At 45.0% G+C, this 27,163-nt stretch overlaps 1 protein-coding gene across 1 annotated transcript; it reads left to right on the top strand.

Moving 5' to 3' along the window:
• Positions 1–2,596: 2,596 nt before the first annotated feature.
• Positions 2,597–25,419, top strand: TMED9 (transmembrane p24 trafficking protein 9). The gene is made up of 5 exons (XM_085618359.1): positions 2,597–2,765; positions 16,248–16,348; positions 21,674–21,799; positions 23,517–23,663; positions 23,796–25,419. The coding sequence occupies exons 1-5, from the start codon at positions 2,636–2,638 to the stop codon at positions 23,943–23,945; spliced, it is 654 nt and encodes a 217-aa protein (XP_085474485.1). The 5' UTR covers positions 2,597–2,635; the 3' UTR covers positions 23,946–25,419.
• The last annotated feature ends 1,744 nt before the right edge of the window (positions 25,420–27,163 follow it).

A 27,163-nucleotide genomic window follows, 5' to 3' on the forward strand; every position in this document is an offset into this window, starting at 1 on the left:
GTGCTGGGGAGGCTGCTGCCTAATAGGAGACTTTAAACACATTTGGTGGGACTGCCCTACTATTAGACCTATCTGGACAGAGATTCTAGCCCAAATTAAAGAAATTCTTGGCTACCCGATTCCCACCACACTGCAATTTGCACTATTGGGAGTAAGGGACAAGACGCTAGAACACCAGAAAAAGGGAGACCAGGCAATTATGTGGATGTGCTTTAGAGCAGCCAAATTAGCAATAGCGGCTGCCTGGAAGAAAAAAGACCCCCTAGCCCTGTCTCAATGGCAGGCTCGACTATGGAGGGCACTCATAATGGAACAAAGGGCGGACATCTTTCGAGATAGCTTTAAAAATTTTAAGTCCAGCTGCGGCCCGCTGGTCTCACACCAGTAGGTATACAAATGACAGCATGCCCACCCACCGTTAGAGCGCTTCACCTATTCCAGTTCTAAAGCTAGATGGACACAGAGGGCGGCTCCCCATAGACAGATGGACAGGTCCTCCGACACTAGCATCATCACCACACAAACACAGGCCGGAGATGGAAGTGGCCAATTGGGGAGAGCTGCTCCTCTCGGGGCACCATAGGAAGCCCCGACACCTGACACCCCGACCTTGGCATTACCTCCTCCTTCCTCTATTTTCTTCTCTTCACTTTTAATTTCCTTTTATGTGCAACCAAGTCACTGTTGACAGGCGGCAGTTGGGTTAGGGTGGGAGTGGGAGAGGGGTGGATGAGAGACTTTTTGAGTTTATGTTGACCGTATTAGAAAATTGAGCTCTACAAAATGCGTAAATATGTAGGGTCTAGTCCCAGATGGAAAGGCAACTGTAACTGTACAATGGCTTTAACATGAGCTTGGGACAAATGTAAGATAATATATTGTAAGTGTTTTTTTTCATGTGATGTTGAAAATGCTCAATAAAAAGAACTTTGAAAAAAAACACATTAATATGGCGAGGGACGCCTAACGAAAGGCGCACGCTGGATAAATAAAAAAAGCAGCTAAGAGCATTTCCGCCTGCAATGGCAGGCAGGAGAACATCATTAAAGAAAGTCGTGCAATAATAATATTTAAAGTTAAAGCGTGATGTCGCAGCTCTTTAAAAAAACAAAAATCATTATTATGGCGTGGCACACATAAAGAAAGGCACACACCGGTTAAAGAAAGGCGCACGCTGGCTAAAAAAACATAAAAGCAGTAGAGAGCATGCCCTGCCTGCAACAGGCAGGAGAAAGTCATTAAAGAAAATAGTACTCGGAGGCTGACATTAAAGCCCACTGAGTAACCACACAGGTAAGAGGGCCAGTCATTATGGGAGGTTACAAGGTGAGACAAGGCAGTAATAAGGAAGGACTACTAAGCCTATTGACCAATGAGAAGCCACAGTTCACAAAGGGCGCTGACAGGAGCCATTTAAATAGATGGGCGGAGCTTCAAGGCCATCCCTGAATACAGCATTCCTTAGAGCAGCCCATGCGCTGCATAGGCTCGACCTAACATGCCTCGCAGAGCACGCGCGGCCAGGCTCGACCTACACAGTGCCCCAGCTATGCCACTGCCTCCGAGGATTGTGAACCAGGAAGATAATGCAGGAGAAGGAGTGGAAGGGGCATTGCAGGGAGATATTTCGCACATGCGTGTCTAAAAATACTACTAGCATGGTCTCAAGTTTTCTTTTATAGACTTAAAATGCAATGTATTTTTCAAAACAACAAACAGTTACTTTTTAATCAGTTTAGCTACCCCTATTAGTAGCTCAATATAAAGACAATAAAACCTTATCTGAAAGTGGCACAAATGTCTGAAGACTCACCTCATCTGTCAAGTATATGCTTTGTACTGCTTCCAGTCAGAGGTTCTCAATTATAGCATGATGGGCTTCCGCAAACCTGTCACTGCGGTCTTGAGGAGTATTTGGCCAAAAGTGCAACGATTTACAATGTCCTTGGTGTGATGTCAGTTTTATCCCACCAAGCATTGTTTCTTTCTGCTGTTATTCGCCATGATACCTTTCATGGTGGTCACCATCAGGAAAACAACATAGGAATCCCCAACCCTATATAGAGCAAGCCTTCAGACTCTGGCCATTTGAGGCGCTTTTGCTCAAAATCGTGTGAATTTTCCTACTTTTAAAGAAGGCGTTAAACTGCGTGTGTGACAGTATGGACCTTCTCTGGATTTTGGAGGTGCTCTGTTTTCACAATACTTCAATGATCCCTTAAACCCTTAAATATTTGGTTTGTGTTTTCTGTTCATCTACTTTTTTCCAGTGTTCACCGTTTGCTAATTTTTTTGTGCATTCTGCCATGCCACGCTGTAGTGCAACTTAAAATTGATAAAGTCAGTAGATCTCGGACTCGGATAGTTGAAACCTATTGGCTTTACAAAGCTTGTTTTCATTACGAGCCAAGGGTGCATGCTAGGTCTTTAAACTACAATTCCCGTTAAGCATCTGGAACACTACTTTCACCATACGGAGAATTTTTAGCGGAAGGATCGCTGGGACTTGTGGTCCCAATGTAGTACGGTTACGCATAATAACCAGTCACTAAACTCGGGTTCCCAGCATGCGGCTCGGCTCCGCTAGGAGTACGTGGCAGGTTCCGGCTACGCATGCGCAGAACTGGTGGCAAAGATGGTGCTTCTGCGGCTTGTGCTAGTGCTTCTTGCGGGCGCCTCCCTGAGTTCTGGGCTTTACTTCCACATAGGGGAGACCGAGCGGAAATGTTTCATCGAAGAGATCCCGGACGAGACCATGGTTATAGGTGAGACTAGACAGAAAAACCGACAAAGGCGGTAGGTGAGCCCATGGGGCGTTGAGGGGTGAGGTGAACAGGGGGTGAGACCTTCAGTCATATGTAAGGTGAAGTAAAGCAAGCGTAAAAAGTGTAAATAGTGGTGTTTGCCTATTAGATCTTGGAACCTCACTATGGATATCGGTTGGGGAGACCGTAGAGAGAACAACCATGCTCATGGGCGACAGGTTGAGACCAAGCAGAAGGAAAAGGGGGTGGGGGTTGGTCGCGGTTAGAGTGTTATGGGAAACCACCAGTCTACAGGGTATGTGAAAGCCAGAGGACATTTTTTATAGTGACATCTCCACTACAACTATTGTCATAAGCTCTAGAGGGGCCACGAAGTTCGAAGGAGAAATTCATGGGGTGGCAAAGAACAAAAAAGTCACAGGAGAGGGGTATAATCGGAGTAGGGAGGTGTATGAGTGAACGTCCAAATTAAATCGTTTTAATCGAGCTTGAATCGAAGAAGTGTTTGTGTGCTACGTCTGAATGTATTCAAGGGGTGCGGGTACTTCCGGGGACAGCGGCTGTTGCACGGAATGCCGTTTCACTAGGACGTACTTGTATTTGCGACTTCTCCACTCGGGCACAACGCAGGCTACGAGGATAGTCGCCAGAAAGGAAGCAGCGGTGTCCTGGTAACTGTTGCAAGGGTCAACATGGATAGGTCAGGGGACTATATCTAAAGATTTACACTCGCCTCGGAACAGCAGCAGCAACATCTCTGCCTAAAAACTGAAATGGGATATGGACTTAAAGCCGGTACTTTATGGTCTGATCACATGCATGACACACGAAATGCTGAGGTTTTTGTATGCTTAGTAACATTTTAACTTTGTAAACTGCATTGACGCCTGCTTGGCCTTTTCACGCTTTATAAAATAAATGCCATTAATAAAAATAAAGGCATTCGATAATGGCTGAAATGTATTTAGCATGGGCCTGCGGCGTGCTAAAAAGCACAAGAGCAAGTGAGTGCTAGTACGTCTGACGTAACCCTTAGTAGTTTAATGAGCGTGCAAAGGAAAATACTGGTTTCCTTAAGTGTGACGCGTGGCGTCAGATGATCAGGAGACTGAAGAAAGCGCACCTCAGTATTGCAGCAACCATGGGCTACACGTAACTAATACAATTCATATAAGGAGAAGGAACAGAGCACCGAGAAGCAGGCAGCATGATAGGGTACTATTTTAGTCATGGCAAAAGAACAAACAAGTATTTGCCATGCAATAGGTCTCGCATTTATGAGAGTTTGAGCTATTGTCATTGTAATGCCTTTTATTTATGTAATGTTTTTAAAACAGATAAATAAAAGACATTGTCATTTACAATGCCAATAGCTTAAACTCTTGCAAATGCGAGACCGAATACATTGCAAATTTGTGCTATAAAAATGAAGCAGTATGAGAGCATTTCCCTGAAACAGCAGGGAGGACAAAGCTAATTGAGAAAATAGTGCTCAGCGGCTGTCATTAAAGCCTACCGAGCAACAACACGCGTAACGGGGTGTCGCCATGAGAGGTTACAAAATGAGATACAGCGGTACTAAGGAGGGACTACTAAGCCTTTTGACCAATGAACAGCCACAGTTTACGGTGGACAATGACATAAGCCAAAGAAAAATGTGGGTGGAGCTTCAATTCCCTACCTCAATACAGCATGCCTTGCAGAGCAGCAGCGGCCCAAGTTAGACCTAAAAAGGACAAAGACAGGATGTGGGGATGGGTGCTTTCCTCGGAGAGAATGAGACGTATAGTTTTAAAACGCATCTTAAAGCATGGTATGGCTATAGATGATCTGCCTTTGTTAGCAGCAGAATTACAGGAAGTGAAAGATGCATTAGATCCTTACAAAGAATCATTGCAATGATAGGAAAATTACTTTACACTGAGCGAGAATGCAGTGATAGTGAAAGAGTTGGGTTTTACAGACCGAAGTAGAATTAATCTTTCAATTTAAGGCATTTCTGAGAGACTTTTGATGCAATGTATGATTTTGTAATTTTCACTAAACATACAGTATGCAACCAGCTGGTGATGCATGCATTGTTAGAAGAAAGAAAGGCTTCAGATAAGTGGGTACTCCATGTTAGGAAAGGTTGCGGTGTAAGCAAACAGAACACTCCTTAAGTACATTTTGAAGAATTGCCTATTATAAAAGTGTGTATTTGTGCTGCAAAAACACAAGGCCTAGACCTACAAGGTGGTGGGGGTCTAGCACACATTTGGGAGGCAGCATGGCCTAGACCTACAAGGTGGTGGGGGACTAGCACACACACATTTGGGAGGCAGTAATGCGTGTGCAACAATAGGAAGGGAACGCGAAGAATGAATACACATGCGTACTTGTGCAACGATATGTGGAGGGAACGAAACATGTCGGTTAACAGCAAAGAGGAGTGTGCTCTGTTTTTGGGAAAATGAAAGGGTTCAAGATAAACAAACTGGTTATTAGTTATCTGTTTTGGACACACTGGTTTTAATCCCGACCATAGCTTTAGAACTTGGACTTTACCTATGTTATGTGATCCCTTTTGCAGGGCTGACGGTGTATTTTACCGAGTGATTCATTTTACCATAATGTGTTGTATCATGATGCGCAATATACTCCAACATTTATAAGCTTTATATGCTGCCTATTTTTGTTATGTGTACAATAATTGGTTAGGACTGTTTCATGTCCGAAGATTGTGCTTTAATCCCTGTTATTGGTAAGAATTGTTGAACTCCCCAGATACACTTTTTTTTTTTTCCTTTTTTTTTTTAATCTGAGGGCAGTCGATGTATTTGTCAACTGAAATACATGACAGCATGGATAGTAATCGATGGAAACCAGATAACATTTCCATCATGGCAAGTGCAAGACTTTTTCATGGTCCTACCGTGCCTCATCTTTTCTAGACCACAAACCATCGGTTTCCCTTTTTTTTTTTTTTATGCCCAAGTACCCTTTAGTTGGGGGTATTAATGGTTGCATGCCGGTGTAAACAAACTTGTTTGCTCATTATTATTATGTTCAAGACCCTGGATTGTGCAGATACCTCCAAGGGGGGTGGGGGGTAGTGAAGGATGCTTCTTCTTTACATTTCAAAGTTCTTTTTAAAGCACTGTGCTTTCGCATTTTCTAACATTGACTTATTTGCATGCAGTTCTGATCCTTTTAGCTTCTCAGTTTCATAAATATTCTTTTATTTGTGTTACTATTTGGAGATGTTGTCATCCTTCTGTGATAATCTTAATAGTATGTGAGTAGTCATGACCTTTAAACCGGGAACACATTCAATTTTGAAGCTGGAGCATGTTCTTTCAAATTGTCATGCTAGTGAGACAAAAAAATTGCTACCCAAGTCCTGACTGTTTTAGAGCACGAACGATAATCTGTGGATATGGCACCACCTGATGTATTAATTTGCTTTGATCACATTAAAATATTTGTTTCTAAAACATTTCAGAATTAACAAAAGAGCTTCATTTTTGCGTTCATAATTCTAATATGTTCTGAAATAGTTGCACATTTCATTTAAAAGTTGTGCTAGAAAAAAAACGTTACTACCCCCAGCATCCAGCTAGATTGTCACATTAATCCTTTCCCTTTGAAGTCCCAGAAAGAAAAGTAGACAGAACGTGACATTTGACATCTGTCTTTGTATGCACAGCAAATGTGGCAAGATGATTACAAGGTTTACAGAAAGAAGCACTAGTGGAAGAATACAAGGCGAGCTGGTGTGAAAAGGCTTTGCTGTTTGGGAGAGACAAACCCACCGGACAGCCTAAAAAAAACATAAAGCCAGCAAATGTAAATCCAGAAAATGTGAATTACAAAGCCAATGGTAAGCACCGGGCAGAACGCATTCCCAGGGAAGCTTTCTGAATGTCTCTTAGATGTCTTTAGAAGTAGGCTTCGACCTAAAAACGACTTTCTACCAGCTCGCCCTCCCAGCTCGCCCTCCCATGTTCTGTTTGTTTTCTTACTCCCGTGCTGTATTCCTTGTCCAGCCCCTCATGCCAGAAAAAATAGCGCTATGAAGCGGCCAGCACTGACTCCTATTGCATTTTTTCCGCGACTTTCGGCCATACTGAACAGGAGATGTGCTTGTATGCAACATGGCTAAAAGACCTTGACAATGCCAATAGCTCTCTCAGTGCCGAGACCTATTTGGCTTTGCCAATGCTTGTTCAATTTGGTGTTGGAAAAATGACTTTTAATTGCAGTTATTTGCCAATGGAGTGAATTTCTGAATACTACCTCTTTCTTCCTATGTGCTGGATGCTGGAAAGTTTTATTAGTGACTTGCAGTTTTTGTGCTGTGCTAATATGTCTCTGTAAGGCCATTTTAAAGTGCTCTAGTAATTTGTCTTCTATCTGTGTGGCATGCGTGATAAAACATCTTATTTGCATGCAGTTTACTAATACCCATTTAAACTGTTAAATTGACAAATTTCAGTAGTAGCATCTAAAATATCTTAAAAGTTTGTGTTTTTAAATCGAAAAAACGTGAAAGAAAGCGGGCAGATAAAAGTATGTTGCTCTGTGCTGCAAATCCCGCAGCGCGTCCATCCTATCTCTGAAGAAAAATCTTTTTAGCACCTTGGTGGCAGATCTATTCTGAAGTTGGATGTAAGGCATTAGGATCTTAACATAAGACTGTCTACAAAAGTCTACTCTCTTGGCTTCCTACTGAGCGGATGCGATTTAGTGAACATTCCTATAATGATAAAATAGGATAAGTGAGTAAACCTTCAGTCTCTTTCATGGAATCTTCACAAGCACAGACTAGCATGGCAAGCGGAACCCCAGCCTGTCACTGTTCAAACTTAACTCAAGAGGGCAGTGTATCGACGAATAGTTAGTATATGATTGCTATTTATTTGTACAGATTAAGTGGAGTTGCATTATCCATATGCATCTCCTTTCCTGTGTTGGACCAAAAAATCTGCCCACTGATCTCCAGGTAGCTGCTCTGCACATATTTGCAATAGGATGTTTCTAAGTAGTTACTGTTTTCTGTCTGGTAGAATGCAGGCTAAGTCTTCTAGAAAGGAATCTGTTGGCTTTTTTGTACCAATGCACTGGGCTATGAGACTGATTGAAAGCTACAATTGCTGCACAGATGGTACCATATTTATCAAAACATTGGTTGGACTTATTCTATCATTAGTTTCAGAGGGACATTTTCACATGTTTGAACATCCCTTCAAATGTTGATGGGACCTTCCTGTCAGAAAGGATTGAAGAAAAAAGGTATTGACAGATGTATGATGATTTAAATTGAAATTTGGTTTTATTGATGAAATCTCAATATAGTTTTACTCTTGAATAACACTTGTGTATGGTTTAGTTAGAACGCCAAACCTGCATCTCTTAGGCTGTGTGCAGAGACAATGGCAAATTATAAACCTACTTTCCATTGAAGGTTTTGTAAAATGGCATTGTAGATATGTTTGAAAGAAGGGCTCATTGGCTTGAATACCAGGGTTAAACTCCCTAGAGGGAGCGAGTCTTCCGATTAAGTGTAATAGCTTGCTTAAGCCTTCCAATAGAAATCTGTCTCTGTCTTATCTTCCAGCAAAGAACCCCATGCGCTGCACATCTAGGGAATTCACCATAGACATCCTCCCCTAACATTCCTCTTTTCATCAATGATCACTGGTATTGGTTCCGAAAACAAATTGCAGAGTACTGCACAATGGAAAATCATTCATAAGAATATCAACAAACACCACTTCACCATGCCGGTAAAGGACTGGGACCTAAAAATCTGTTGCTTGACAGCCGTTGAGGAATGGAGGCAGTGATCAAGTAGTTTTTATTGCTCGTAAATGAAGCCTGTCCTATGGACAACCAACACATTCCGCTTTTATTCCGATGAACTCTCTACCAGCGTCTTGCTCCCGCTACCTGACATTGGAGTAACTCTTATACAGTGTATACTTTTTCGCTATTTTGCCTTCCTTACCATTCAGCACATCTAAACAAGCATTTACAATGCAATGGTCTCGGCATTGGTAAAGTTAGAGCTATTGGCATTGCTCATGACATTATTTTTGTTTGTTTAGGTCTCGGCTAGCGATGGCTGCGCTTGCGCAGTCTCGCTCGCGAGACATAATGACTTGGGAGAAGAGGGGCTTGAACCCGCCCCTCTTCTTCCCTGTTCTCCATTGGCTGGCCTAGTAAATGCTGGCCAGCCATTGGAGAAGAGGTCCCGTCACTCTAATCCTGCCCCGTCCTTTTCGGATCGGGGGCGTGTTTTTTGCGAGAAGTCTCAGGGAGGAGACAACAGCAAAACACGCCCCCCAATCCGAAAATGACACTCCCTTTCTCCGAGGCATTTTCTGCTGTGCCTCGGAGAAAGGCGGTGGTGTCCCGGCGTTGCTCCCTCACCTGATCTCCTACTGTACGGCAGGAGCTCTGTGCTTGGCCGCTGAGGTGACGGACCCGCGTCATGGGCAGCGTCCGTGCTCATTCCGTAACCCGGAGTCTCCGCTCCGCTCTAAAACAGCAGGGCGTTAACAGGGAATTAAAGCAGGCGCGCTCCGTTCCCGATATACCCGCAGCACAAAGACATTCGCAGAAAAGCATTCCGACATACCTCCGGCGCATCTCTCATTCCGAGGTATTTCATGGACTTAGGTTTCTGAAAAGAGCAGGAGGGGGGTTTATCTCGGTGCCTCCCGGGTGACCCACGCGGAGGCCCCGGTCTGCTTCTGGTGCGATGAAAGTGTCCCGGATGGGCCGTCAATCTTTGGACATTCTGGGGAATGTGAAACGAAAAGGAAGCGCATCTTTTCCAGCTTCCTGCGGTAAGGTGAAGCTCTCTCCCGTGGTGCATAAACAAGACAGATTTGGAAACCCCATGTGTCTGCAGACCGGATTAGTTACACATTAAGTGGATGAACCCAATTTAGTATTGACTGCTGGAGAACGCCCCCTGCTTCCAGCCAGGACTAATGAAATGCAGTCTCAGGCTGAAGCTTTCTAAGGCATTCAGTGGGGTTCCTTTCTGTTTTTTGACATCCTTTTACAAACCATCGGACGAGTTTCGTACAATATCAGTTTTTGCGCATGGTTAGCAGGGTTAAACAGTGGTTTGTTGTGACTTTGAAAGAGAGGGATCTACGCCTCTGTTTGCGACAAAGGGCAAAGGTCAATTTGGAAAAGAAATCAATGCGCGCCCGACTTCTCGTGCAGAGTTAAAGAAGGGATGCAATAATTTCCAGGGTTTTGACCAATTTTGCTTTATTTCTTAGTATTCAGGTTGTAAATATAGTGCAAATTAAGGTGGTATTTGCACCAAACTGATAGTCATTAGAAAGTATAGAATTCGAGGATGTACCGGGGTTTGCCCAAGCTACTGTCTGTACCCATGTTCCCCCAGGAGCGGGTACCTTCACCCCTTCCTTGCCCTTCCCCTCACACCTCCCCCTCGAAAATGGTTCCTGCTCCAGTGCCCCGTCATTGTGTCACACGCAGATGCGCCACGCCCCTTGCTGCCTCATGGCCTCCCACTTCCACCACCACACCCCCTCCCGCAGTCGACAGGAGATAAAGTCAAGATGAGTAGGGGAAAGCCATGGGAGGCGAGGAGAAGCGCTGCGGGGGGCCCCGGCCCGGGAGCCGGAGCAGCGGGCCTCTCCCCTGTGATGTTTGTTTATCCTCACACCTCTCCAGGCGGGATAGAGGGGACAGGGAGGTATGTGCAGTGAGAACTAGCACTATTTCTGGATGTGGATAGATCAGCGGGATATACCATGTTTCCTGGCTGCGGGTGAGTTAAGCCTCAGATCTGCCACCCCGCACCAGTTCAAAGATAGCCTGTAGAACTGTAGGCGCGAAAGGACGGACTCTTTATTTTCTAGCCTCCATTTCTAGGAGGTTTATCTCTGTCTGTAACCAACCCTATGTTCTTTTAACGGCCGTGACACGGGTCATATGTGGTCTCAATGGGCGCTTTTAATAATGTAGGCTAACTCCCTGTCAGAGACTCCCTGACATTGTTGTGGGATTTAGCTCCATATCCATTTCAGAACTCTTACAATTCTGGCTTCTAATACTAGAGCTGTCCGACCCATCAGACTGGATCACCGATGTAATCCCTTGAAAGAGAGGAGGAAATAACTATTCAAACTGCAACCCGAGTTCACGATCAGCTGGTGCTATAGTTCCGCGGGTTAGGCGCCTGCTTCCGTTTTCTGTGTCTAATCTGCTGTAACTCTCGCGCTCCAAACTCGGACTGAGCCTGCCGATGAGATCAGCCTATCACATGCACACCACGTGTTTCAGTACTTCCAGCAGGGTGTTGTAGGTGCCTACTGTACAGATCTCCGTCTTCTATGCTGCTGAACGCCATAGGCTACTCAGTAAGGCAGATCAGTGGGTCGTGTGCCTGCTGCGGAAATCCATGAGACGCTCGCATATTACACATTGCACTACGTGTAGGATAGCTCAGTGTGTTAGACCCCTTCAGGGAGTTTGTGTACAGTCTAAAAACAAGCATTTACAATGCAACGGTCTCGGCATTGGTAAAGGTAGAGCTATTGGCATTGCTCATGACAATGCCGTTTCTTTAAATGTTTTAAAAACAAAAAACATAAACAAAAATAATGTCATGAGCAATGCCAATAGCTCTAACTTTACCAATGCCGAGACCATTGCATTGTAAATGCTTGTTAAAACATTCAACCCCTTCGACGCGCATGACGGAACGGTTCCGTCATACACGTCGGTTGCGCTGTGCGCATGACGGAACCGTTCCGTCATGGCCCCGCCCGCGCACAGAACCTTCAGCGTGGCGCGGAAATCCGCGCCGCGCTGAAGGGGTTAAAGAAACGGCATTATTTACAATGTCAATAGCTTAATCACTCTTGCATTTGCACCCACACACAGAGCCACCTACACACACACTGATTAAGCTATTGACATTGTAAATAACAATGCCGTTTCTTTACATGTTTTAAAAACAAAAACATAAACAAAAAAAATGTCATGAGCAATGCCAATAGCTCTAACTTTAACAATGCCGAGACCGTTGCATTGTAAATGCTTGTTCGCTAGCCGAGACCTAAAAACTAAATCAAACATGTTCCGCAGAGGAAAATACAAGCAGCCTTCATTTTGTGTTCAGGCAGTGTTCTTGAGTGTGTACAGTTTTCCCCTTTCAGATGGTTGTGAAATCTATGCTATCAGGCAGCAGAAAGGAACCCCCTTGCCAAACAACACTTGGAAAGAGCAGGGGGAAGTGGGTGGGGGGAGTGGATGCGATGTCCTCGCTGCAAAGTCTGTGCCCTGCAGCCGAGAACGGGCTGGCATACACTACAGGCCCGGGTGTTTGCTGTGGGGATATGGAGGGGTGAGAGAGAACAGGTTTGAAGTTTGAGGGGCCTGGAGGAAAGGGGTGGACCTGCTCAGAAAAGCGTGTGTCCTGCAGGTGAGAACGGGCTGGCACACCCTGCAGGCCCGGGTGTTTGCTGTGGGGATGTGGAGAGGTGGGATTGCACAGGCTTGGGGGGCAGGTGAAAGCCTGCTCTGGAAAGCCTGTGCCCTGCAGGTGAGAAGGGGCTGGCACACACTGCAGGCCGGGGTGTTTACTGTGGGGAGGTGGGAGAGCACAGGTTTGAAGTGTGAGGGCAAAAACAACCGTTGATGGACCTGGAGGAAAAAGAGGGGGGGCGGTTTGCTCAGGAAAGCCAGTGTCCTGAAGGTGAGAATGGACGGGCATACACTACAGGTCAGGTCCAGGGTGCTTACTGTGGAGAGGTGGGACTGCACAGGCTTGAAGGGAATATGAGGGCCTGCTCTGGAAAGCAGTGCTCTGCAGGTGAGAGGGGGGCCAGCGCCCCCTGCAGGCCCGGGTGTTTGCTGTGGGAACGTGTACCAGGGACAGCTGAGCTGGTCCGGCTGGGAGGGAGGCTCGGTGCTCAGACAGCCAGGCTCTGCAGGGGAGGGCATGCACGGAAGGAATGCAGAGAGATGCGGCGAGCAGATCACACGTCGTCTCGCGTCAGGCGTGAGCTGCGCACCTGATGGTGTTTTTGTCTTGGCACTGCAGTCTGTCTGTCACTTGCAGTTTGCCTTTCCCATGATTAATCCGGGACTTTGAGCACCAGAATGCGGATAAATAAACACGACAGGCAGGATGAGCTATAAATAGGCGTCACCCCCATTGCCTCTGATGAGGCCGGTTAATCGCTGTTCGTTTGCCAGGCCAATAACTGTTAACTGTCAAGGTGCCGCCTGCCAACCGAGCCTTAAGAAAGTTGTCAGGCTGGTTTTTACACCTCCACGGCAGCGTGCCCCCTGCCTCCAGCTCTGTGCGTGAAGTCACCGCCAAGCCCCCTCAAGCCCCTGTGTGCAGCTGCCTTTGGGGTGCAGTCTCTGGGGGCACACCTGACGAAACTGTTGGCACTGCACGGTTTAACACGGTCAAGAGGAGAGCTCAAGTCGGGAGGGGAGGAGACCAGTGTGCCCCCAGCCTGTGGCAGAGGGAGGAGGGGCCGGGCCGTCCCTTCACCTTGTGACCCCCACACCAAGCCCATTCACATGGGCAATGACTACCCGCTGGGGCATACACTTGCAGTGCCGTCTCAGGTTGAATTTTAACTCCGCCCCCCGCAGCGGTCTCTTTGTCTCTGAAAGGGCCCAGGAGGGGTCCTCTTTGTCTTTAGAACCCAAGCGTAGGGGCAACTGCCCCCAATTTACACCTTCATTGCTTAACGAGGTGTACGCGTTTCCAGAGGGACGGTGGAAGCATTTGTGTGCCACGCCACGACTCTAACCAAAACACACGCAGCACTTAAAACATTAACGCAAACACGTTTATCCTTTTAAAAATGCGCCCAGCACATTTTATTTCCTCGGTGAAATAAACACTGCCGCTTCTAAACAAAGCTATCGGAGGACCTCGTGTGCCATGTTAATCTTGATTCTCCCATAACACGCAGAAAAATTAGAAGCTATTTTCAGAAAACTAAAACCAATGAAATCTCAACTGTTCCCATTATTTATTTATTTTTAAGTCGGGCTCGCGCGCTAAGCCAGGCAGACACTTCATAGCTCTAATACAGAAGTATATTTTCCATCCAGTACGCCAGAAAAGGGCTCCCTGAAGTGCACCGCATCTGAATTTTCTAATCTAGCACATTTAATTGCCTTTGATTTTACAGGACATCCCGGAGCCCAGTGTTATATTTGAAAGACAAACGCTACCGGCTACAATGACAATCTGTGGCTTCCCTGGTATATCGTTAACTGTCAGGCAAACGCGGAGACGCTCGTTATTTCATAATGGACTAATGCTTAAATGTTTATAAATGCATACATTATTCCTTGTGTCAACTCACGTATTCCCTAAAACGTTCACACCTTTGAATCAGACATGAAATGTTTGCTTAAGAAACTAATACGTGCTTTGTTCGGATATACAGACTCTCAGAGCTAGCCTGTGTAGAAAAGGCATGGAGTTCAGCTTTGACTGTAAATCAGGCCGTGGCGTCACTCCCGTAGGTGAGCTAATTAGTCGCCAACACACACTTTTCTTAAACAAGACAGAACACAGATTTGAAAGAAATTGTCTGCCACCCACAGTGTGATCAAATTTGAAAGTAAGGTTAGCCGAGGGCACCGGAAGACACCACCGCCTTTCTCCGAGGCAGAGCAGAAATGCCTCGGAGAAACGCTGCGGCATTTTCGGATTCGGGGGCGTGTTTGTCTTTTCTCTCCTCCAGCCATTGGCTGGAGGAGAGAATGAGACTTCTTGCAAAAAACACGCCCCCCCGATCCGAAAAGGACGGGGCCTAATCGGAATGACTGACCTCTTCTCCAATGGCTGGCCAGCATTCAAGAGGCCAGCCAATGGAGAACAGGGGAGAAGAGGGGCGGGTTCAAGCCCCTCTTCTCCAAGTCATTAAATCTCTCGACTTCCGGTTCTGCCTTCGGCAGACCGGATGGTCCAGAGACCTAAAAAATGACTCCATATGCACCTGTCCTAATGTTTGGTTCTATCAAATTTTGCATCTGATTGTGAAATGTTGGGAATAAACTGTTTTAGCGATGCTGGTTACTGCAGCTTTGAAAGTATCTGAATATGCCAGGCTATTCCCTCCTTCCACACTATGCCACATAGCACTTTGTACACCTTGTCTGCTGCATTCAAAAGTATGTCTTTCAGTTGCTGGCATTCTGCTTCGTGACTTGTATTCTAGTGCGTCTTCGTAAAGTGCCTGTTTTACCTCACGCATGCCAATCCAAGCAAGACGTGCTAGAAATTTTGAAACTTATTGCTCATTACAACAATACTAGGCTGTTTTGCCGGCATCCTTGTTAGTAGAGTCGCATATTAAATGTTGTCCACTATGGGCAACGATATTTGAAACCTTGGTTTGTGTTTTACAGGACAAACCGAGTTGGTGGTCAAAGTTTTTGATGATAGTTTTCATAGACTCTGGTGCTGTGTCTCGTGCTTAGTAATGGCGTTTTTTCCCTTCACTTAATGGATTCAGACTACAGTTGTCATTATCTTGAGCTGAAGTCCGGTTGCCTCTTCTGTGAAAGCCTGAAAAGTGATTTATAGATGCTAAAATACATAACCTTTCTTCTTGCGACTTGTGCACACTTAAATGCAGCGTATTTCAATTATTACTTTTAGTCATGAACTGTAGTGTTCATTTAACGCCTTTATCTTACTCTTACCGCCCCAGGCTACTAAGACTAGCTTTGCAATTTTTCACTTGCAATTTGGGATCAAATTGTAATTGCGTTTATGTAGCTCTTACCACTACCGATGAGGCATTGAAGTGCTTTACGCTGCGCCGCACCCGACACCGAAACCCAGGGTTAGTTGTGTGTTATTGTCAGTGCTATTTTTCGGGATCAGTCTTGTGCGTTCAGACAAATCATCTCATGCATTTACTCCAGTTTCTTTGTGCTAGATTAAATAAAGAAGTTAAGTGTGACCATAAGTGTGACAAAGGGAGGATTTGTGAGTTCATACAAAAGGATTGGTAGCATTAAAAGAGGAACTAGAGGACTTTAGGAATTGCTAGGTTACAAGGTATGACTTTCAAGGGAAGGCTGTGATCTATGAAATGAGCTGTGGGCTGTTTGCAGAAATACATTATGATTAGGCAAAGATGCTTGTGATTTAGAGAAGGTTGTGCTCAGAGAAGACATGCAGAAGATGGAAGGGACGAGAGGGCCATGTGAAAGGAAAAAGGTGAGATGGCAATCTGAACTTGATGATAAAGGACAGTTTTTCATGCCAAATACTTGGAATATAGGGAATACCTTTTGATATAGCATGTAGTCGCTTTACAAAAATGCAATCCAATACATGGTTGCCAACATGCTGGCAGACTTATCACCCTAAAAGTGGCCACAGTGTGATGCTTTATCTGAAGTGGAGAGGGGGAAGTGGATGTGGTCTTAAATTCTGATCACTGCTTTTTCTATCCCCAGGGAATTACCGCACACAGCTGTATGACAAGCAGCGGGAGGAGTACCTGCCTGCCACCCCAGGTCTGGGCATGTTCGTGGAAGTCAAGGACCCGGATGACAAGGTAGAAGGTTCGGTGTCCTTTCTGCTGCACAGCACACAAGATAGTCTGGCGTTTCTGTGCCATCTGTCAGGTCATTTAATTGCTAGCTCTGATATATATATATTCGGACATGTGTACACCCAGCCTATACTTTCCTCCCTTTACGTTGGCATTTCTGCATTACTTATTCTGTATTCAAGGGACGTTCCAGCTGGCCTTACTCTAACCTTCCCATCTCATGTCTGTCTTACTTGTCCCTTCTGCCCTCACACACCAGAATCCCTGCCTCTGCTGCACCTGCTCTCACTATCACTGTGTCCTGTCCCTCTTCTGCTGCCCACGTTGTGCGAGCCATTAGTCTTCCACTGCACACTTAATTCCTATGTCCACGCCATCAGTAGCATCCCTGCTTTCCTTCCATCCAGCCTCTTCCCCAAACTGGAATCCTTTGGTCTCCGCTGTCCTTCTCTTCACACTCCAGGTTCGATCCATCCAACCTGGCCTTCCTCCTCACAGAAATGTCATCCTAGCCTTTTCCCTTGACGGCCTGATACTGCAGTATGAGACTCAAGATATCACCAGTCACTGAGATTTGACTGGCACATGTTGCTGACCATAGCCTTCTAAACTGATAACTTGAGTAATAATACTACTGTTCTTTAAGATTTGCATAACACAAGGGATATATCAGCTATGCGAATGTCATTTATAAGTTCTGCTGTTTATGGGCACTGTTAGCTGTTTCAGTCAACCATGTGTTGTCTGCAAGTAGTAGGTTCCCCTGTGATGGAGCCCACTAGGTTGTGGAAACTTAACCATCCCCGTGCATGTGTGAGTAGAGTTTAGTGTTCCAGCTGGTTCATTTCCAGATGGTGGAACCAGTGTTGGTACAGGTAGTAGGTCATGTGGTTTGTAAATGTGTTTTTACATTAGGTAATAACAGTCAGAGGGTTGGCTTTAGTCTTACACAATTTACTGAGTATAGTTAGGGGGTCAGATGTGGACAGTGGGTTATCAGTTCTGTGGTTGTGGGTTACCCCAAGGCAAGCCGTTTAGCTGGGTTATGTATTGTGATCTTCTCAAGTGCACTTTTGTTTTGACAGTAAATGTTGTGATTTGTCAAGGTTTGTGTATTTCTTTTTGGTAGAACCTCGTGAAATATTTTTGTGGGTGTGCTCATTCCCAAAACTCTTGTACTCGGCAGTGGGTCATGTTCTCTGTAGTTCTGTGTTTTCATACTGTGAAACCTACATGTGGTGATCTTTATCCTCTTCCTCTAAATTTAAGAGAGAGAGGATACACCTATTTTATATAGCATGTGCTTTTCTGCCTGCCTTCTGTGCAGATTGTTGTCCTGTTTCCATGTGTGTAATGGTTTAATTGTTGCTTGGCTCTCAGTGAAAATGTACAATAATGCCCTAGCCCCAACTATGCTCCTGGTTTATTGGGCAGAAGTGAGTTGTTTATTGACCCAAATATTTCCCTTTTTCTACAGATTCTGTTTTAGATGTATAAATTGTAGGATAGAACGGCACATTCATCTTCCTGTTCCAGGGTTGGGTATGGCAGGATGGATTTTAGTTCGTAGATTGTACGGTTATTGCATGGTGTCCTAACGTAAGATCACGCTTGTGGAAGCAGAGTGACTGATATGGAGGGTAGAGCTTAATTAGGAAGCACCATCTAGTATTCTGCTTCTGAAGGAGAAAAGAAAAGTTTACGGTCAACGAATAGTGGCTCTTTTCTGAGAAACACAATAAGAAAAGGTGTTGAGGAAGAAATTGTCACTAGGTAGTTTTGTTTTGCTTTAGGGAGATCAGCCTTTTCCTTTCTCTCTCTTTTTGTCCAAACAGTTTAGTCTGGTAATTCATGCCCCATTCATTGCCAACAAAATTGCATTGAGTTTTCAGTTGGATGCTTCACCACTTAAATTCACGGAAACCTCCATTGTCCGTAAGAGAGACATAAGAAATGTGAAGAAAGATGGCACCAAGGGACTCGTACTTGTTCATACCTGCTGTGAGCATGGCATACTCTGTCCTTTTGTTTTTTTCATTTAAATGGTACATTAAACACGCTATTATCAGAGCAGCCAGAGTATAAAAACATGTCCATCTGCCTCTTCTTTTAAAAACCTCTGTTATGCCTTGGCTGGAATTATTCACCACACCTTTTTTCTTTGGGTTCAGGGTTTTGATTACCTGAAACCTTGGCTATTTAATTACAAGTCTTTTTAATCTATTAAATGCTCTTCTTGTGTCAAACTTATTAGATCACATATGTCAAAGGTATCATGGTCCTTTGGGCCCCTAATCAAATCATAATAACAGTTCAAACATTCGAATCATATACTTAAGTCATATGAATAACCTCTCTACAGGTGTTGCCTGGGACACTACCAGTTTCAAATTATTAAACACAAAATGTTCAATTTTACATACAATAAGATTCAATTAAAACTAGAGAAAACCAGTATTGAACTTTTCATAAGCAAGAGTCCTTATCGAATTTCACTTTTTGAGGAAAGACTCATGAATGCCCGGAAATACTCGGTCGTTGTCTCAGCCAATACTTTTTTGGGGGCACTTATATCAGTCCTTTGCCCGCAATATAAACTGAATATTGTTAATTCAACTCCTTTATTTTTCCGGAAAAGGTAAACACGTTTCAACCTTATCAATTTGAGGTCTCTTTAGGACCAAGGCTGTTTTTTTTACTTTAGTAATCGGCACAGCTGGACAACTTGTATTTTCCATATAGATATATATCGCTGCTTCAGTTGGATTTACTCGGGTTGAACTTGCCGACGCTCTCCGTTTTCTTTGCTGGTGTGATGAATTCCTGCCAAGACATAACAGATGATTTTTATAATTTAACGCAGTCTGGCCATAGGCTGATGCAATCGCCCAACCCCTCAAGTTAGAACAATTAATAATTCATAGGGGATAAAGGCTGTCCGAATTAGCATTAGTTTACCAACGTATTGCTGTTACTAGGTGTGGTCTTAGGAGGCTCTAACTTGGACGCTGACCCCTATCAGACCACTAGGCGCATGGGTATAAAGTGGCACCATCAGAATAGTGTGACCACTGGTTTAAGCAGAGTTTATACGGATACTGAAAGCCTGTCTGTTTTTTTTTTTGTGGGGGTGGCTAGTGGGCAAACACCTAGCTGTTTAGAGGCAGTGTAGAGAGTTTCATCTGTGCATGTATGTGTGTGTGGAAACGTGTGCAGAGTGTGCATGTATGTGTGTGCAGGAACTTGTGCAGAGTGGGATTAGTGTGTGCCAGCATGATACGGGGACACAGACTATATTACCCATTGTTAGAGTACTATGAAACAGAGCGAAAGTGCCATCTTTAGCTAGACCCAGGAGGAATTTGCACCGAAACAGTTCCAGCTTAGGCAGTTGCACACACTTTCATCCTCTCTCCCCATTGTGGGGGTGTCAGCCAAAATTATTATCAATCGCAGGTCAGCAAGTTGTAAACTCTTCAACAACAATCACCAAGTGCAAGTTGAAATTATTGCCCTGAGGGAAATATTCCAGCTGCAAGAGTAAGCAACAATCAAAAGCAGAAACCTCAAGATCCCATTTTCATTCCCCACCTTCTACACCTCGCAGAAAGGCAAATTAAGCAAAATAGGTCATGTAGATATCATAACCTAGGGAGCTAAACTTAGCTGAGAGGTTGACCAATCCAAGCTCTCAATTTCCCCCTCCATCTTCTGTCATAGCAGTCTCACGTCTGAGTCTCCTAAAGAGTATTCCTTTTCCTTCTTGTCTGAGGGCACCATAGGCATCTGAAGTGCCTCCAGGAAGTTGTCGGTGTGGACAGGGGGGGAGTGGAGTGGAGGGGAGGAAGTGGGGGTGTGTGGCTTCCTTGTACATACATGGAACAGTAAGGAGTAGAGGTTTCCAGCTGCTCACACTCCAGTTCCTGTTGTGCAGCCTTTTGGCCACCGTGTTGAACACTTCTGGGGAAATAGACAATGGCACCACAAATTGGATCAGCAGGACCCAGGTGGACTAAAGCATGATTCTCCATCACCCCAATCTCTGCCCTCAAACTGAGATCCAACCCTCTCCAACATAACACTCCAACTTCTCCGAGCACTTAGTCCAACTGTTCAAGAGCACTCTTGTGATCCCTGCCAACACCCGAAAACAACTCTAAACACCACACTCCAAACCCTTAACCCTCCAACCCCAGTACCACTAATCCAGTCAACCACAAACAACAATCCGCTATCCTAGCCACCTCATAGACATCATTTGGGCCACCAGTACCTCCGCTCAGATACCAGCACTTGTATGTTCGCCCCTAACAACCAAAGTCTTGTTCCTGGTAGGCTCTTACCCAACTATTGTATATCCCCTTCTGGATCTACTAGCTTAATCCTGCCCAACACTGTCAACTTCCAACTCACTAAAGTGCCACACTCGCCCCATGGCACCTAAATCTGAAGTCAGAGGACCACCAGTGTGCACCCTTATAATCTGGTTCAACCCCTAATCCCTCTCTTTACAATCCCAGCCTTCAGCACCACTATCTAATTTCTCAACAACACCCAGTCTAGCACTCGGAGTACCAAGACACAAACTTTGCCCCAAGCACCAAAATATCTGCCCTTGGCACACAGTCTTGATCACAGTAGAGTCTAGCTCCTCTGTACCCCATTCTGCCTTCCAGGGCCACACTCAACCCCTCAGTACCACAAATACGCCCCATTACCACCCAGTTAAGTACTCTGGTACCCAAAATCTGAGTTCACTACCACCCAGTCAGGCAATCTAGCACCCTTAGTTTCACCCCCCCCCCCCCATTCACTGGTTCCTTTAATCTCAGTCCATGAGCTTCCCCTCCTTCTGAAGCCCTAACACAGAATCTATCTCATCCCAAATTACCATCCTCAATCTATATCCACTCAATTGAGCCCGGAGGCTCTCTCAATCTGGATACACAACATCAGACCAACCCAGAATCCGGCTAACTTAATCCCCGAAGTCAGCACTCCAGTTAGGCACCAATGCCACAGTCTGAGCTCCAGCACCCAGTTTTTGTGCTGCCGACATGCAGCCCAGCCCACCACAATCTCTGCCAATGGACCCACCCCCCACCCACCCACACACACAAAACCCCCAGTTTGCACTCTGATACAGAACTGGGTGAGCTGTTATCCACCTTCTGGCTTCTAGTGCTTCTGATGACATATTCCACAATGACTTATGTTTGACACCTGCAGTGAACTGTTCCCAATATTCTTATCAAGAATAGCATGTGTTCCTGCCTTCCCGATGTATGGTCCCACTTTTAAGAGTGCTGTTTTTCCCTTCTCTTCCAGGTCATCCTATCCAGGCAATACGGCTCAGAAGGGAGGTTCACCTTCACCTCTCACACTCCAGGGGAACACCAGATCTGTCTGCATTCCAACTCCACCAAGTTTGCCCTGTTTGCAGGTGGTATGCTGGTAAGTATTGGGCACTGTACTGTTACGACCAGGCTGCCCAGATAATGGAGATGGCGTTGGCAAGCTCAACGTAACGTGGTTGAGCTGAAGGTTTCTTACGTTTCAGCGGTGTAGGTCTTTGTCAGTGTGTTTTACTAGGAGCTTAGACCAGGTGCTTGTGTGATTATGGCACTGGGGCAAGTGCCTTAGCCTTATTCTGAAAATGTTCCTTAGGCCAAGGAGGAATTTGGAAATTTATTTTCACTTTGTTATAAAGCTAGAATACAGAAAATTACTTTAACCACGTTCATTGTAAAGTTTGTCAAGTATGTACCTGTGTAAAACCCATCAAAACATAGCATTTTAATGTATGAAACACTCAAACACCCACACTATTTTACTTTGGGATTTACATCCTGCCTTTCTTTCATTCAAAAGTGCAGGTTCCACGTAGGGTGTAAGAGTACAGTAGTTATAAGGCAGTCACAAAACAGTATCTAGTTATGAAGAAACAGACAAGCTGCATGTAGGGAGTTGGTACTCTAGAAGATAGCAGATGAATGCTGTTGAGGTTTAACGCACGAGTTCCCTTTGTAAATGTAGGTCATAAATATGTTGCGTTTCTTTGAGATCGATACGTTTTGAATTAGTCAGAACCTATCAAGTTCTGTTTTTGGGTCCCGTTTCTAAAGGAGACTTTCATTAAGGATAATCAATGCGGTCTGGAAAAGACATACTTTTCAAGTGGTTGATGCTTCAGTGGGTCATATGCTTTGCCCGAGAATAATCGAGGGATGGATTTGTAGTCCCACTTTTTGATTATGTATTTAAATTGTGCTGGGGCGGAGCAGCTTCTCAAGCCAATACAGATCCGTGGTTCATCAGGTAACACTTCAGTTATTACATGGTTGTGATTGCTCTTCTTCTGGTCATGGGGAAGTACGTAGTCAATGGACAAATGTCCACTGTTGTATTTAGTACTATAGTAAAGAAAGGCCTAACATATCCATAAAAAGCCATACAAAAACAAATGTTTCTCCTCAGTGCCTGTGTAGCTGGTAAGGAACGCAGGTCCACCAAAGCCCAGTCCTGGCCAGTAGCAGGTCTGTTAGCCTTCTGAGTGGCAGAGACTAGTTAAGTCTTTCATTTTATCTGGAACAGCTCTGCTTCGTTTCTGATTTCTTTTCCATCCCACATTATTCTCTGTGAGTATTCTGGACTTGAGTCTGGTCATCGTTTTATTCAAGCCAAAGCTAATTCAAAACTTGCACTTACCCAAGAACGTTCTCACACTACAATTTGTTTGGATCCCACCAATGGTTGTAGACTATAGTAGGCGCCATATGTAAAAGTAATTAGCATGTGGGCGAGGGGCATCCACCTCATGTGATTCAATGAAAAATGCTATGCAAAAAAAGCTACACGGTTGTTGTCACAAAGGATGTACCTGCCAACAGGCATCATGGGGACACAACTGGGAATGGAAGCCAACAAGACCATGGCCAGATATAGTTTAGTTCTAGTGGGAATGTAAAGATCAAACTGGACCTGTAGTGTGATATGTTACATGAGGCAGGAAAATGAGCAGACTGGAAAGGCCTTTTTGTTTTTTTCTTTTCATGTTAAGTGTGGCAAGGCTTTGGGGAGTCTTTCTAGATTACAGGTCAGCATATCTTCACTGTATTAACACGTAAAGCAATTGCTTTCTGGAATAAAACACCTTAATTCCTCTCTGCAGCGTGTTCACCTGGATATCCAAGTGGGGGAGCATGCCAATGACTATGCCGAGATTGCAGCCAAGGACAAGCTGAGTGAGTTACAACTCAGAGTACGGCAACTGATCGAACAAGTGGAGCAGGTCCAAAAAGAGCAGAACTACCAGCGGGTGAGGAGCTTTGTTTTTGTGCTTCTCAGGTGGCATGGCCTCTGCCTGTAGTTTATTTTAAACCTTGGAAATACTTGTGCATACATATTCCATCTGAATCCCCTAACTTAGCCCTCTGTTTTCTCTTTGCAGTGGCGGGAGGAACGGTTCCGACTGACTAGCGAGAGCACCAACCAACGTGTGCTCTGGTGGTCCATTGCGCAGACCCTCATCCTCGTTGTGATAGGAATCTGGCAGATGAGGCATCTGAAGGGCTTTTTTGAGGCCAAGAAGCTTGTGTAGTCTGGACCACTATTTTGTGTGTGGGCTGAGTCTGGCCAGGAGAGGACAGTATTTCAACCAATGCTATTAAAGAGATTAACAGACTCTGGAGTCGAAACCAGCACGAAAGCCCTTTCTGGGTAACTGACTCCCAACAACAGTCCCACTGCTCACTGGAAGCAGGCACCGGCACACCCGAAAAGGCAGGGAGGGGAAAATTGCCTACATTCTCCGTCCAAGGGGAGAACTGATTCTGAGCAGTTGCATCCTGTGAAAAGCCCCTCCTCTGATCTGTTTTTAGCCTTTTCATTCTCACACTTCCCACCATGTTCTACTTCAGGTTTAAGATTGCTAGTTTTTATATTAATGTAAATATATTACCGAATTGAGTCCCTTTCTTCCCCAGTGTTTGTAGTCCTGTGAATGGTGGGCTGCCAACTGAAGCACAGACCCAGTGCACTGAATAGTCTGCAATACCGAGCTCTATGTGGCACAACTTGCTCTAGTGCCCATATGTGGCTGAGCTCCTGTTGCAGCCCATGACTGGGTATTTCGTCATTGCTCTTTCATCCTGGGTGGAGGCTCCCAAGGGAGAGATTCATCAGCTGCGCCTGCGGTTTCAGGGTGTGCTGCTACTCACGGAGGGGGTGTCTGCTGTTTGCTGGTTTGATGGGTGTGAACAGCCAATAAATGTCCATGGCCAGCCCGCGATTGGATTAGACCGGTGATGGGCTTAAAATTGGGTAGCCATTGATGATTCTTGTGGGTTGTGTTGATTACAGGCCGAGGTAGGTGGGGCAGAGATTAAGGACCAAGGGAGGTTGAGGGGCAGTCACATTAAGGGCGTGGACGAATCCCTGGTCCTTGTGAAAATAGGAGCATGTTATTTGTACCCAGGTACTGGTATGAATCCGAATGGAGTTCTAATCCCTTATGTCCTGATATGGGGTTTTCTTTGTGCAGGGATTGTGCTAGTAGCAGTTCTATTGGCTCTGATAATCCTGATATATATGTGGTGGATCCTGCTACATGGCAGTCCAGAAGCTGTCCTGCATCAGCAACGTAAGGAGACGCTCCTTTCCCTGCAAGTCCTGTTTAGTATGTAACCTATGTGTAGAAGAAGCTCACCTTTTGGAGAAACCCCAAATACCTTTCCTTAAGCAGCTCCTGTTGCTCTGATCCCACTGATGTTCCCCAAATTGGTGATTCATTGTTCCCCTCTCCTAACACACTGCATGTTGTCTCTGCAGGGGAAGCGGGTAACACCAACCTCACAGTTGTGTGCTCTATAACTTGTACTCACAGTTGTCCTAAGTTAAACCACTGAGATTGGCTGTGGTCGAACACTAGATATTGTTTTGAGGTGGAGGTAATGGGGATGGGTTTTGTTTTGCACCTCTAGGCCGGGCACTAAAAATTCTCCCCTCTTTTTAGTTACGGGTTTAAGTGTGTATCGTTTTGCTTCTGAAATAAAGATCACAGTGAGTTAAGTTCAGCTGCATGTCTCGCAGTGGTTTATCATCTGTCCTATCTAAGCACCTTATTGTAGTGGTATGGCAAGATTCTTTGTCACACCTGATAATTATTTTACCTAGGCATGGGTGGGGGAGGCACTGGTGCTGTATTATTCCAATACAAAGGTATTTGGACTAGTAACAGGAGCGGGCAACAATACACAGAATGGAGCCTTTTGGCATTCGGTGTCAGATATGCAACCCTTAGAGGCGCTTTCTGGCATTGTCGGTCATTTTATATATGCACTGCACAATTACATAAGCTGCAGACTCCCCTCAACTTAGGCCTAAAGTGTGCCATTGCCACCGTGGGAAGTGTATGATTGTAGTACCAGTCATCTTTTTGGGTATGCTGCTCCCTTCACTTCTTGGGTGTAGTGTAAAGTGACCACCTGTTAAGAAGGCACATTGTGGACAGTGACAGTAAAAATTCAGACCAAGGGTCAAAATTCAGGGAAAAGGTCATTATTACGGACACATCAGAGGACATCACATGATTACAAAATAGACAGATGGAAGAAGTACAAGCCAAAAAAAGATTTGTCCTTTAGTTTACATTACACAGTGGACTATTGAGCAAACATTTACATATATCCGGACGTATTTAAAGATCAAAAATCTAGCAAAGATGTACACCCCAAGCAGAATTTGACAGCTGACATACGGGATAGTATTCACAATTCTACCCCAGTGACATGAATGATAGACCTAGAAGCAGCGCTGTGCTGCTGAATATAGACTGAGAATTCACATGCAGTAGCACTGCTTGAGAGTGGGAAACGGAGAGAAAGGATGGTGAGAAAGAAGAGATGGATATACACACAGACAGGAAGAGATAGAAGGTTGGAATAGTGAGATTGAACAGTGAGAGAAGAAGACGACGAGAGGGCCTGCCAGCTGAGAGAGAGAGAGCGCGGATGGTGAAAAGAAGACCGTGAAAGAAGATGGGTCAGTGAAAGGAGCAAAGAACAGATACAGAAAGATGCTGAGGGTGATGGGAGAGATGGTTAAAAGGTAAAGGTGACATATAAAAGGTGAGGTAGAGGGAACCAAGAGACAGAATGTGGGGGTGGGAGGCAGAGATTAATGGCAAGGTAGGAGAGAGGAGGGAACAGATAGTGAAATGGGAACAGAGAGTGAGGTTGAATAGGGAGTGAACGGAGAGATGATGTGAGAGTTTACTTTGTAACTTGCATGTCCTCCCTTTCACTGGCAATTCCAATGTATCATATCTTTGAAAATATGGTACTGTTTTGCTCATTTTCTTTCTGGCAAATCAACACTGCATGTTTTCTTACATTGCTGTGGTGTGAAATGCTAGTAAATATGCCCCTCAATGACGTAGCAGGGGTGTTCAGATACATTTTGTTGGAACCTTGCACAGGGCTGTGCTGCCTTTTGGCTAGGGTCATGCTACTACGAACTAATGCATACAGGCAGAAAATCCCTATTTGTTAAGAAAAGGCTACTTTTCAAAGAATAAGTGAGACTTGCATCCAAGTTTCCAGCACAGAGTATTTGTCCAGCAAGTTACAGTGTGGCACTAGCAGATTTTGGGATTAGTGCACAAGTCATGTCGTTTTGGGCTTTTCTGATTCTGCCCTTCGTTCTCCAAAAGGTGAAATAAGAACTTTACAGAAACAGAGGCTACACTAAAATAAATTCGCTCCGTACATAGGCTATACCTTCCTAGTAGTCCATCCTACATTCAGCTCTTGAAGTGCT

This window comes from Triturus cristatus, chromosome 7, assembly GCF_964204655.1.
Source record: "Triturus cristatus chromosome 7, aTriCri1.1, whole genome shotgun sequence".
Taxonomy (NCBI): Eukaryota; Metazoa; Chordata; class Amphibia; order Caudata; family Salamandridae; genus Triturus; species Triturus cristatus.